Source organism: Mustela nigripes, chromosome 4 (assembly GCF_022355385.1).
Source record: "Mustela nigripes isolate SB6536 chromosome 4, MUSNIG.SB6536, whole genome shotgun sequence".
Taxonomy (NCBI): Eukaryota; Metazoa; Chordata; class Mammalia; order Carnivora; family Mustelidae; genus Mustela; species Mustela nigripes.
In genome coordinates this window covers 34,416,042-34,428,631 of record NC_081560.1, presented here as the reverse complement: position 1 = coordinate 34,428,631, position 12,590 = coordinate 34,416,042, and the positions used below count along the sequence as shown (strand labels likewise).

Here is a 12,590-nt window from a genome sequence, read left to right as displayed (position 1 = left end):
ATATAAAGAACAGATTAGATTGGTGGTGGCCTGAGGCAGCAGGTCGGGGTGGGTAAAATGGATGAAGGAGTCCAAAAGCGACAAACTTCCACTTACAAAATAAAGAAGTCATGGGGACGTAACGTACAGCATGGTGACTATAGTCAACATATTACCTATATGAAAGTTGCCAAGAGAGTAGATCTTAGAAGTTGTCCTGAGAAAACTATGGTGACAGATAGTAACTAGACATATTGTGGTGATGATTTCACAGAGCAATTACAATAAATCATGTTGTAAACCTGAATCTAATATGTTACATGTTAATTATACCTCAATAAATACATTAATATTACATAAATTTGTTTTATTAAATAAAAACTGCACCTTCCCACCCCCTGGGCACTATTTTGCCAAAAACAATTTTTTGTCTTAATTTACTTTGCACAATATTTAGACAAGCACAGGTAAGAAGAGAAACTGAAATGTGAATTTGAAAGAGACACAGTTGGGAAAAATGGGAAGAACGTTAAGGTTTGAGGAGAGATTTCTAAGATCATTTCTGAACAGTCTTAAGAACATAAATCCTACCTCGCACCAGACAGAATGGATAAAATTAACAAGTCAGGAAACAACAGATGTTGGTGAGGATGCAGAGAAAGAGGAAACATCCTACACTGTTGGTGGGAATGCAAGCTGGTGCAGCCACTCTGGCAAAGAGAAAAGTGGGTCCTCAAAACGTTGAAAATACAGCTACCCTATGACCCAGCAATTGTAGTACTGGGTATTTACCCTAAAGATAAAAACATAGTGATCCGAAGGGGCAAGTGCACCTGAATGTTTATAGCAGCAATGTCCACAATAGCCAGACTATGGAAAGAACCTAGATGCCCATCAACAGATGAATGGATAAAGAAGGGGTGTGTGTGTGTGTGTGTGTGTGTGTGTGTGTGTGTAATGGACTACTATGCAGCCATCAAAAGAAATGAAATCTTGCCATTTGCAATGACATGGATGGAACTAGAGGGTATTATGCTGAGCAAAATAAGTCAACCAGAGAAAGACAATTATTGTATGATCACTCTGATATGAGGAATTTGAGAGGCCAAGTGAGGAGCTTGGGGGGGTAGGGAAGGAAAAAATTAAAGAAGATGGGATTGGAAACCATCAGAGACTCTTAATCTCACAAAACAAACGGGGTTGCTGGGAGGTGTTGGGAGTGGGGACAGGGTGGTTGGGTTATGGACATTGGGGAGGGTATGTGCTATGGTGAGTGCTATGAAATGTGTGAGCCTGACGATTCACAGACCTGTACCCCTCAGGCAAATAATACACTATATGTTAATAAAAATAACTTTAAAAAAATAGAGAATACCCAAATACACAAACTATCTTTACTCCTCAAAGAACTAGAGAATCAACAAATTAAGCCAAACCCATGGATGGGAAGGGAAATAATTACAATTAGAACAGAAATCAATGAATTAGAAACCAGAAATATAGTAGAACTCATCAACAAAATCAGAAGCTAAAATTAAAAGAATTAATAAGATTGATAAACCACTGGCCAAACTTCTCCAAAAGAAAAGAGAATGGACCCAAATTAATAAAACTATGAATGAAAGGGGAGAGATCATGACTAACACCAAGGAAATAGAAACAATCACTATAAATTATTATCAACAACTATATGTCAATAAATTTAGCAACCTGATAGAAATGGATGCATTCTTGGAACCTATAAACTACCAGGACTGAAACACAAAGAAATTGATAGCCTGAATAGATCAATAACCAGTAATGAGATTGAATCAGTGATCAGAAATCTCCCCAAAAATAAGAGTCCAGGACCTGATGGATTCCCTGGGGAATTCTACCAAACATTCAAAGAAGGAATAATACTTTTTCTACTGAAACTCTTTCAGAAAATAGAAACAGAAGGAGAACTTCCAAACTCATTCTGTGAGGCCAGCATTTACCTTGATCCCCAAACCAGGCAAAGACCCTGTCACAAAGGAGAATTTCTGACCAATATCCTTGATGAACATGGACACAAAAATTCTCACTAAAATACTAGCCAGTAGGATCCAACAGTACATTAAATAGAGGATTCACCACGACCAAGTGGGATTTATTCCTGGGCTGCAAGGTTGGTTCAACGTCTGCAAATCAACCAATTTGATGCAATACATTAATAAAAGAAAGAACAAGTTAAAAAAAAAAAAAAAACGTAAATCTTAGTTTTAATGAAAAAATTTATATTTTCCTGGCCATAGATGGCATTGTGACCAACTTCAGCAGACCGTTAGACATACTCTTTCTAGGAAACTGCTTCTAAGATCTAAAGTGGATTTTGTTATCCAAAAGTTACATTCAACTTTATTAATTAAACCTTTTGGATTAGGGGTTTTCCAACTGGCCAACTGAATAAAGTCAACACTGACTAGGTTCAAGTAAAGTATGGTGTTCCTCTGTTTAAGCCTTTAGCTTCCAGAGAAAAGTAAATGGACGTAATTTAAATATGGAAAGAGATGATTATTTTAAGTCTTCCGCTGCAGCCAAACATAAAATTTCCTAATTTTTCCTGGGCAGATTTCTGCCTGCTTTACTCTTCTGCAGATTCTCATTCTTGCCTTTTTGGGTCTCTCTTTTCAAAGTGTTTCAACTATAAACTGAGCCTTTTATAACCCTCCCTTGGTTGAAATGGAATGGCCTGATTTTAGTGTGGTGATCAGAGTAATGAAATATTGGTACGTAAAGAGGGGTGGGCTCCCTAGAAGAAATCTTGTATTATACTTCTGTCACTATGACAGTAACAATATTTAGTAAGTACTTCATGAGAAATCCCTTCTTGAGCACTTATAGGCACGGTCATCCTCATCGTAACCCTTTGAGGACAGTGCTGTTATTACCAGCTAGCCAGCTTGTTGTCTGGTTCAAGTAATGTAAATATTATTTGCACCACCTGTATTTTTTTTTTTTTTTTAGCTTTTCTTTACCCTCTTCTCTGCTCAGGTACTAACTGTACATGTAAAATGTTTTAAATAAACACCTCTACTAACTGAGCCTTTACTCCTCTTCATGTTTCTTTGTACAGCTCCTGAGGGGAGCAGGGGGGCAGGGGCTGTTCCTAGAACACCCCCTAAAATGGTTCCTATAAGGCTGTGTTCCTAGACTTAGTGATGCAACTCTTCAGAAAGGACTCCTTGACTCAGTGCTACAGTTAAGTCTCGACTGACAATTACTGGATCAAATCTCTCAGAGTTTGGAATATTTAATGAATCGACCACAGAACAGGCAGCAAGATAAATGAGTAAGAGAAGAAAAAAAAAAATCTGTGCTATTCACTTAACTGTAATTTAAAATGCAAATGCACTTCCCATAGGTGCAGGATGGAATCCAGAATTTGGACATGTGGGAGGAAAATCAAGGAGTCCCTTTGTGGGAGGTGGGAGAACGGTTTTAGATTTTTTTCCCAAGGTTCTTTTGAGTTTGCTGAGAGGAAAGATAATAGTAAAGATAATTGTTCAGTTTTCCTAAGCGTGGTCTTCTCTGTACTGCAGTGGAAAATACAGCTCTTCTCTTCTCTTACCTCCTGACCTAACTCACTTTCTTCCCTACTAGGAAAATGTTGACTGTGTTCTGGCTGAGAAGCATGGCCTCACGGGGACAGCAGTGTGCCAGAGAGTTCTGGGTAGGAGGGACACTTTGGGCCAATTTATGCAGGCGGCAGGTCATCCTAGGGCTGTAGGCCAGATGCTGTGTGTCCTCTGGCTTGGAGACACAGGGCTCCTTGGAGCTGAGCTACCGTGCTGTATTAGTAAATATTTCCTGCCCCTGCATACGCTTGAGGAGCAGAACTCCCTGGAGATGTCTGCGTCTCATCCCTCACCGCTGGCTTTTCACAGAGGCCACATACTTAGCTCTCCTGGCTGCGATTCAAGATTACCAAACCCCAGTTCTAGCCTGCTTTTTGATTTTGCGTTGAGAAACAACGGTCGCAGTGAGGCTGCGTCTGGGCACAAGAATGCCTCCACCCAATTAGGCATCCCCTGTACAATGAGCCCCTTTGTACCCCCGCCAGGCAGATGTGAGCCTTAGCAGCTAAAGACATGGCGACACCTGTGGGTTCTCTGTAGCTTTGGTCATAAAGTCAGGTTTGATCTCTGTGCAATTTCCTAAATTACTAATTATGCATAATTGACTGCTCATATTTTTATCTGCAGTTGTTTTTTGGCACACTGTCAGTCTGTTACAAATGGTAACCTCTTTTTCTCCGTATACAGTTTGCTTGTTGGGGACCTGATGAAGAAAGTCGTTTCAAGTGTGTAAGTCATAGGAAATGATATTAGAGATGAGTCGAGATAAAACATATACAAATCTGCGTGCACTCAGAAATGGTTTGTGGGTTATTCTCAGAATTCGTTGCTCTGTGCTTCCCAGTACTCTGCTGCTTGGGGTCTCTGTTCCAGGAAATTCAGAGCACCTGTCATACCATATCTTAAAAAAAAGAAAACGAAAGAAATTTAAGAGGCTCCCTTAGAACAGAGCAGAGTTGAGGGTGCACATGGTTTTCTGATGGCTCTTAAGTCTGCTTCCCTCATATTTTCTTAGCACTTTAGGTCACATAGGATTGGGTCAATCAATCTGACATAAGCACTTTGGGTCACAGAGGATTGAGTCAATCAATTTGGGATCATTTCTTTATTAAACTAATGTGTTCTTCTAAAAATGAGCCTCCAGTCTCTTCTTAAACAGAACCAAGGCCGTTGGACCAGTCACAGAGGCTTCCACCAGTCCTCTAAGGATGCTGGTTATCTGGGTTTCTGGTGCTACCTTCATGGCATGGGACAGCTCGATGCTTTCCAGATCGATGACCTTTCACAGGACTCACAAGATTTTGTTTGGGTTTGTTGTCTGCAGTCATTCATAACGGTTTTGGTTTCTTTTATTCAAACGTTGTGCTAAAGCTTTCTTTTTAGGGCTTCTTGTGGCTGCTGGTGTGTTCCTTTGTTTTCCTCAGTTTACAGTAGCTGTCAGTCTTGCGCCGAGCTCCCCTCTCAGGAATACACTGAATTGTGCAATTCTTGCTTGGCCCAATCTGAGACAGGCATCCTTCCCAGAACCTAGTTGGCTTCTCAGAGGTTAAATACTTTTGGCAAAAACTGCAAATATGACTGAATAAAACCAGAAAAATGAAAAGCCTCAAGAACAGGGGGAAAAAATAGTTATTCCTGACTGTGAACTACATCAGTGCAGAGGACTCATCTTCTTTCGTCTTCTTAGTTGGCTAATACTTCTAATCCTCTCTGCTTCAAATAAAACCAGCATGGTAATGCTGTTTGTGATTGTTGATTCCCCTGAAGGGGGTGGGGTGACCCGTGGCAGAAGCTGTCAGCTCTTTGGCCTTACAAACTCTTCCTTACCTCAGGTCACCATGTGATTCAACTGCCCTTTCTAGAGCACAACTAAAAAGAAAAATAAATTGATCGGAGAGCATTTAGGGATCTCCTTGTTGTCGTCATACCTAGGTAGTTCTTTACTTCTAAAGGACAGATAATGACTGTGTCTGTGGTCCCCGTCTGTACAGATGCACCTTGGTTAGTATCACTGTTCTCTCTGAACTGTATTTTGGTTTGTGGCTTTTCTTAGGTGTCCTTGAATTGATAGGTTTTTCAGAGTAGCCCAGAGTGGTTTCCAAGTAAATGATGTGGAACCTGTGTTTTAAGATAATGTCTTTTTTGTGTCTGTGTAAGTTTTAGTATTTACATAAAGAACTTCTTCTTTTGAGACCTGTGTCATGACTGTGTTTGGCCAGAATTCCTGTGTCATCCGTTCACTGCTTTTGTGCAGGTAAGGACGGACCTGAACTTTTATCCTTTAAATTGACAGATTTGTTTCTTCTGAGACATGCTCTCTCTCGGCTGCCTACTGTCTCCTGTCTATCTCCACAGCGTGACCAGCTGCTTATCAGGTCTCCTACTCATCAACTTTGCTCTCGTTGAGGGTTATAGCCTTTACTACTTCATTAAAAGTGAGACTCAGACTCATCTTTAGAAAGGAAAGGAACATGAATCAAGGCTAAAAACAGATCAAGACAAATCAGAAAGTTTTGGATTTATAACTGATCTTCCCCCAAGGAAGATGAACTGAGTGCTCCACCCCTGTGGTCAGCCCAGCATGCTGGACTCGAGGCTGGCCCATTCCGGCGAGGCGCGTGGCTTCTCACTCTGACTCTGCTGCCGGCCTCTAGGACTCGGGGCGAATTTTCTAAAATTCCTCTAAGTCTATATTGGTAAAATGGGGATCATACCAGTATTGCTTCTTGAAAATATTATTAGAATTAAGGGAATTCATATTTGGAAAGAGCCTTACACAGAGTTTAGTACAAAGTAAGTATCTAAAATAGTTTTTTTAAAAAATGAAATGGTGTGGGTGCCTGGCTGGCTCAGATGGTTAAGCATCTACCTTCAGCTCAGGTCATGGTCCTGGAATCAGGTCCCCCATCAGGCTCCCTGCTCAGTGGGGAGTCTGCTTCTCCCTCTACCCCTCGCCCCTGCTTGTGCGTGCTCTCTCTTAAAAATATATCGTTTAAAAAAATGAAATAGTGATGAAAACATCTCTCTCCTAAAAAACATATTTCTTAATTCTGAAAACAGCAAATAAATAATTTTCCTTCATTAACACTAGGCTTTCCATTCTATGAAAAACAACCAGTCATAACTATTAGCTATAGAAACCACATTTGGGGGGGAAAATCACATTTTGTTATAGAAGATAATCTAAAAAGGAGTGTTTGATCTCTTGGCAGCTAAGAACTTTTCCATTTTGTTTACTAAAAATAGTTTAATAGACTTTAATTTGTGAATCTGGTTGGCTTAAAGTAGGAGCTTGGACAAATCGTACTCTGGGTGTAGGGCTTCTCATTTCTGTATGACACCTGTCTTGTCTAAAATCTGGAAGAGCTTTTGATTTCCAGGGAATAGATAGGTCCTCCGAGTGGTAATTAACTGTTTAGTTTGGAATGTCACTCCTGTCCCTTTTTATCCTGCAGGCTCTTGATTTCTTAACAATTACATTCAGTCTCTCCCCTCCTGATTATTGGTTTCTTCCTCTTTTCTCTATGTAGGCATGGCTGGGCTCCCTTCTTTTGAATCAGGCATAAAAACTTTTTATTTCATTCTGCTACCAAATCTTATTAAGGCCTCCTCAGCCATGGAATCAATCCCATACCTTTAGCTAACTGTAAGATTTGATTCAGATTTCTCTTTATTACTTTAAACTCTCAAGGTCTAAAAATTAACTCATCTGTCTCTTGTTTTATCTTTACCTTAAAAAAGCCACATACTGAGAGCAGATAGTCATTTTTGAGAAAGGACTGGTATCTTAAATATCTACAAATCAGTAAGAAAAAAACAAGTAACTTGATTAGAAAAATGAGGGGGAACTTGAATGCCTGAACGCCCGTTTTAAAAAAGAGGAAACACAAAAAGATGTCTAGACTTACTAGTGAAGATATAAATGCGAAGTGAAACCACCATGAGATGCCCTTTCGAACTCAGCTAACTGGCATTAATGAAGGCAGGACAGTCTCCAAGACTGATGAAGATGGAGATATGGAGCATTCTTAAGCTTGGTTTGGGGGAGTAAATTTTGGAGCAAGCAGTGTTTTTGGAAACAAGTTTGCATATCCTATGAGCCCAGAGCTCTGCCAGTGACCTAGCATGGGAGCTCTAAGACACTTGCACAAAACTATTCCAAACAGTAATGTCTGGAATAGCAAAAACATTGGATATGACGAATATATTCATAAATAGTATGGATAAATTAATGATGGTATATTTAATCAATTGGGGTACTCTACACCTGGAAAATAAGTGAACTTAGCAACATGATCCTGGAGGGGAAATACACAGTACTGAGCAAAAAAATGCTACTCACAGGAATCCGGAAGGTACCTTTATCCTTTCTGAGAGCTTACTGAGGGACGTGTCCACATTCACTGTCGGGAAAAGTATAGTGCAAAGTAAAGGAAAGATGTAGTCAAAATTCAAGACATTGATTATATTGTGGAAGAGGAAGTGACCAAAGGAGACTTCAAAGATGTAAGCCTGTCCTTCTCAGGCTGGGTGGAATGGCCATTCTTTCCTCCCTTGAAGCTGATAGATCCAACACGGATAATTCTGTGTATGAGGTATTCTGTGATTAATATATAAAGAATCTTATGTTCACGAAGATTCTTAGGGCTTTAAGAATACTCGGTTAAAGGTTCTTCAACGTCAAGTGAGTTTTTGTAGATTCCCCTTTCAGCCTTGAAATAGCAGCGTTCCCAGTGAAGTAGAAAGTTAAGGTCACAAGTGTTAGAACTAGTTAGTACTCATATCTCTGTGAAGGCATATTGAACAGAACTGGCTTTCTGAAAGGTAACTATTTTCTTCATAGGATAATACATCTAGCTCTTGATAACAGTTGTCTTATAAACCATGATGACAGTATAATCCTGGAAAAGCTTAGTAATCTACTGAATGCATCGTACTGAATATTTTTTCTTCCAGTTTGGGAGCAGGTGGGTGGTGCAGTAAAATGTCTATTTCTAAAGGACTGCGAGGTCACAGAAGTGTTTAGCCCGTGTGATGGAGAGCAACAGGATGTAGGGAAGATGGGGGAGAGGCACAGAGCAGTAGAACCGAGGACTAAGACCACTGTACGCTGTGTGAGAATAACAAAATTTCCCCTACATGCATACATCTGGTCCCACACCCCACCACCAGCTTTTCGGTTGGTTGGTTGTTTTCTGAATGCAATATCGACTTCTAAAGACGGCTCTTCTAAAATTTAAGCTTCTTTGTGAGCTTCCAGCCCACGGGAAGGCTTCTGAGACTGCATGTCATGGGGTTTTGGATTATTTTGATCAATTCTTATCATTCAGTCCATTGATGATTTCTCTATTTGTGTTCATTTTTTTCCCCCCTCACTACATGGTCTCTTCCCAACTGAAAATGAAGATTGCTGTGTCCACTGTATCCTGGCCTGCTTGTTCTGTGAATTCCTCACCCTCTGCAATATTGTCCTGGGCCAGGCTTCCTGTGGCATCTGCACCTCCGAAGCCTGCTGCTGTTGCTGTGGAGACGAGATGGGGGACGACTGTAACTGCCCTTGTGACATGGACTGTGGCATCATGGATGCCTGTTGTGAATCATCGGACTGCTTGGAAATCTGTATGGAATGCTGTGGCATTTGTTTTCCTTCATAGGTATTTATCTTCTGTTTGTGTTAAAACTGGAGGTTTTACAATTTTTCTTTGAAGGGGGCAGAAAATCACATGGTGAGAGTCTCATGAAGCAACCCAGTATTTGCACTGTTAACTCATTATTTTAAGTAATCTCTGAAAGCCTTTTCTCTCTAACCGAATCTACATGTTTTAATATGTGAAATTTTAACTACTTCTAAACTAAATAAGTTACAATGACTGAGGGACATTTTGACCAAAAAAAAAAAAAAAAAGCTAAATGTCTCCTTTTTATGCATGTTTCTGTTGCTTTTAACCATTCTTAAGAGCTTCTTGCTCCAAGTGTATTATTTCTCTGTATTTAAACCAGACAGTTTATATTTTTGATGTTTATCTGTTCATGGTTCCAATTAAGCATTCCTTCTTTTAAAGTGAACTGGGAGAAAAAACCACACCATATTTGGGCACCCAGTGTTCAGCTCTGTGCTGGGTTCTCACTTTCTTCCCTCGTTCATCAGACACTAAGCCCCGGCTGTGTGTAACGGCCTCTCAGATGCAAAGACGGATGCCACTCAACTCCCAGCCAGAGCACTATACAGTTTAGTAGAGGAAAGACACCTGTCAAGTACACACCAGTCCTTAAGGCATACTGAAGTGCGGATGATGCGAGAGAGAGGCTAAAAAGGCTCTAGGAGTACATAGAAGAGACTAGCTCTTGTCTACCGGCATAGGCACACAGCTTCAAGGACAAGGGGGCATTTGAGGAGGACTTTTAGGATGAGTGATCCATCCATGGCTTGGATGAATCAGATATAGGAAGACCAAGTTTTAGGTGGGGAGCCTGAACTGTGTGTGCCCTTAAGCCGTTAAAAGAAAAATGCCTTAAGTATGTATTTTCTTTAGTTGCAGGAATACAGCTTTTTATCAAAGCCTATAAAATTTAAATTAATGAAAAGTATGCAATTTTTTACACATCATTTAAATGTTCTGATAAAGTTTTGATAAGAATATAATGCTTTATTAAAATAGCTCTATTTTATTAAGAATGTGGAATACTTTTTGACAAAATGCATTTAAATTAGGTGATTTTTAAAAAATATTAAAATCTCAGTATTCTGATTTTGATTTTGATCAAAAGTGGTTTTTTTTTTTGTTTTTGTTTTGCGAGGAGGGTTTGAGAGCTTTCAGTCTTTTGCAGGAGGGGAAGGTTGTTTTGCTGTGTACACAATGTTTATAAACAGGGCTCACCTTAAATGTAAACCCTTCCTTCCAATACAGTGGGAAACTGGACATCTGCTACTGTGACCAAATTTTATTTAGTACTGCAATTTTGTGTCAAACGAAACCAACACTGCAGGTTATCAAGATGCGGCAGTGTAAAGAAATAGTTTCATAATTGACTGAAGTATATAGTTAGTAAGACACACTTTGTGTAGCCCAGATGAAGGTGGGGGTAAATTTCCATACTGTGTGCTCTCCTACTAAGTCTGATCTTCCCAGAACTGTAGTTTGGTTTGATTTAATGTAATTCCTTGTAGAAATTCTGGAAGGATACTAAGTTTTGGATTAATAGTTCTTTTTTAATTCTTCCAGCTGAAATTCAACTTGATAGTGAAAACAAGTACATAGCAAGGCTAGCCTTTTAAGAAAGGTTTTAAACCTAAAGCGCAGGAATGTCACCTCTGGTTTTTCCTTTGAGACAAAAACCTAGCTTCTACTTCTATCATTACTTAAAGGACTTAAAGCAAAAAAAAAAAAAAAAAAAAAACCAAAAAAAATCAAACTTCTGAATCCCCTTTTCACTGCTATGTGTGTGTATACACACACATACCCTTTAAGTTGTCAGGTTTAAATAGAATTATAGAAAACCGCTATCTTTCTGTTGTCTAAAGAGTTTTTGTTACAGTAAATATAAGAACATCTTTGTACTATTTCATAGTAGCCAGAATCTGAATATTTACGTATACTCAGTTATGCGTATCTATTAGGATAGAGGAATATCATCTGTGTATTGACATATAAATTAGCCTTTTAATGACCTGGAATTGTTAAGATGTGTCACTTTTTATCTTGCAAGATTTTTCAACCAAGTGGTTTATCTAATATTTAAATATATTCTGCCACTATTTGCAAGGAAAATATTAGCACTTTTGAAGGAATGTTTCTCTGTAACAGAGAACATTAATTGATAGCAGAATTTTTTTTCATATTTATATTCACAGTACTTTTCCTCTATTGTCTACTCTAGTCATTCCATAAAGTATTTGTATGGTTTTAAAAAATGAGGAAAAAAAAAAAAACAAAGTAGGAAAATGTGAAAATAGTTTCAGTATATGTTAGAATTTCTGTATGTAAAATGTTTTGTTGAATATATGGCCGTCATGACTAAGTGCTAGAGTTTACAGTTACAGATTTGGTCTCTTTTTAAATGTGGAAACTAAACCTTTAATATTTTTAAACTGGACCTGTATTATCCTGAATACATTATTTTGAAATAAAAAAAAAAGTTATCTCTTGTGCTTTAGCATATTTTCTACCTAATTGATACATTGATATTTGAATGAATTTGACTGTCATTTAAAACTTGAGGCTTTTATCTTGTTACTTCCCTTTCTGAAGATTTCCTAATTTCCTTATGTAAATTACATGACTCATGCTCCTAAATAAACTATGAAAGATTCAGATCCGTTTATACTGCAGATCATAGTTAACATATGATTTTAAAACATGGTCTTAAATAAATGGTTTTTAGAAGTTGGGAGATAATTCCAAAAGAAGTAAATGGAAACAAAGTTCATTTTAATATGTATAGTGAGATTAAACACAAAAAAACCCTATGAAATCAGATATTAGAGTTAATTAATTTCATCCAAAAGTTAAATCATCAGTATTTTCATCTAGGGTATTTAGTAGTGCGATTTTTAAGTAGGAGGTAGCATTTTATAGTTACTATTTAACCACGCCCCCCCCCCAGCACTTGAGCTAGAAGGCTTTTTACTTAGGAATAGAATCGGATTTTTGCATTCTTATAGTCTATAAACTATATCCTTTTTCCTAACCTAAAGTAGGGTTTCTCTGAACAGTTCAAGGAGTAACCAAGGCAACCTTATGTAATAACTTTTCATTCTTTATCCATACAACCTCTATCAGTGCCCTAGATTCTAATGTTATAAATGTCAAAGTCACTGCCTACCATAAATAAGACTGGAATCCTGAGTCTGTGGCTTGCCTTCTGGAACTCTGGATTAAATGCTTCGATTTACCCAACCACCTAATGAATAAGTTTATTTATTAATGAGGTTATTTTTCAAATTATTCAAGACCTTTATGCCCTTTCCAATTACTTGTGATTTGTAAGCCCGTAGGTTTATTACATCTAATC

At 38.5% G+C, this 12,590-nt stretch overlaps 1 protein-coding gene across 1 annotated transcript in view; it reads left to right on the top strand.

The window, feature by feature from the left end:
* The window catches only part of MDFIC (MyoD family inhibitor domain containing), a 91,020-nt gene extending 79,295 nt beyond the window's left edge, over nt 1–11,725 (top strand). Inside the window, exon 4 of the mRNA XM_059396533.1 lies at nt 8,985–11,725. Coding sequence (XP_059252516.1) covers nt 8,985–9,232 — 248 coding nt within the window. The 3' untranslated portion in view covers nt 9,233–11,725. The remainder of the gene's footprint in view (nt 1–8,984) is intronic.
* Nucleotides 11,726–12,590: the final 865 nt, after the last annotated feature.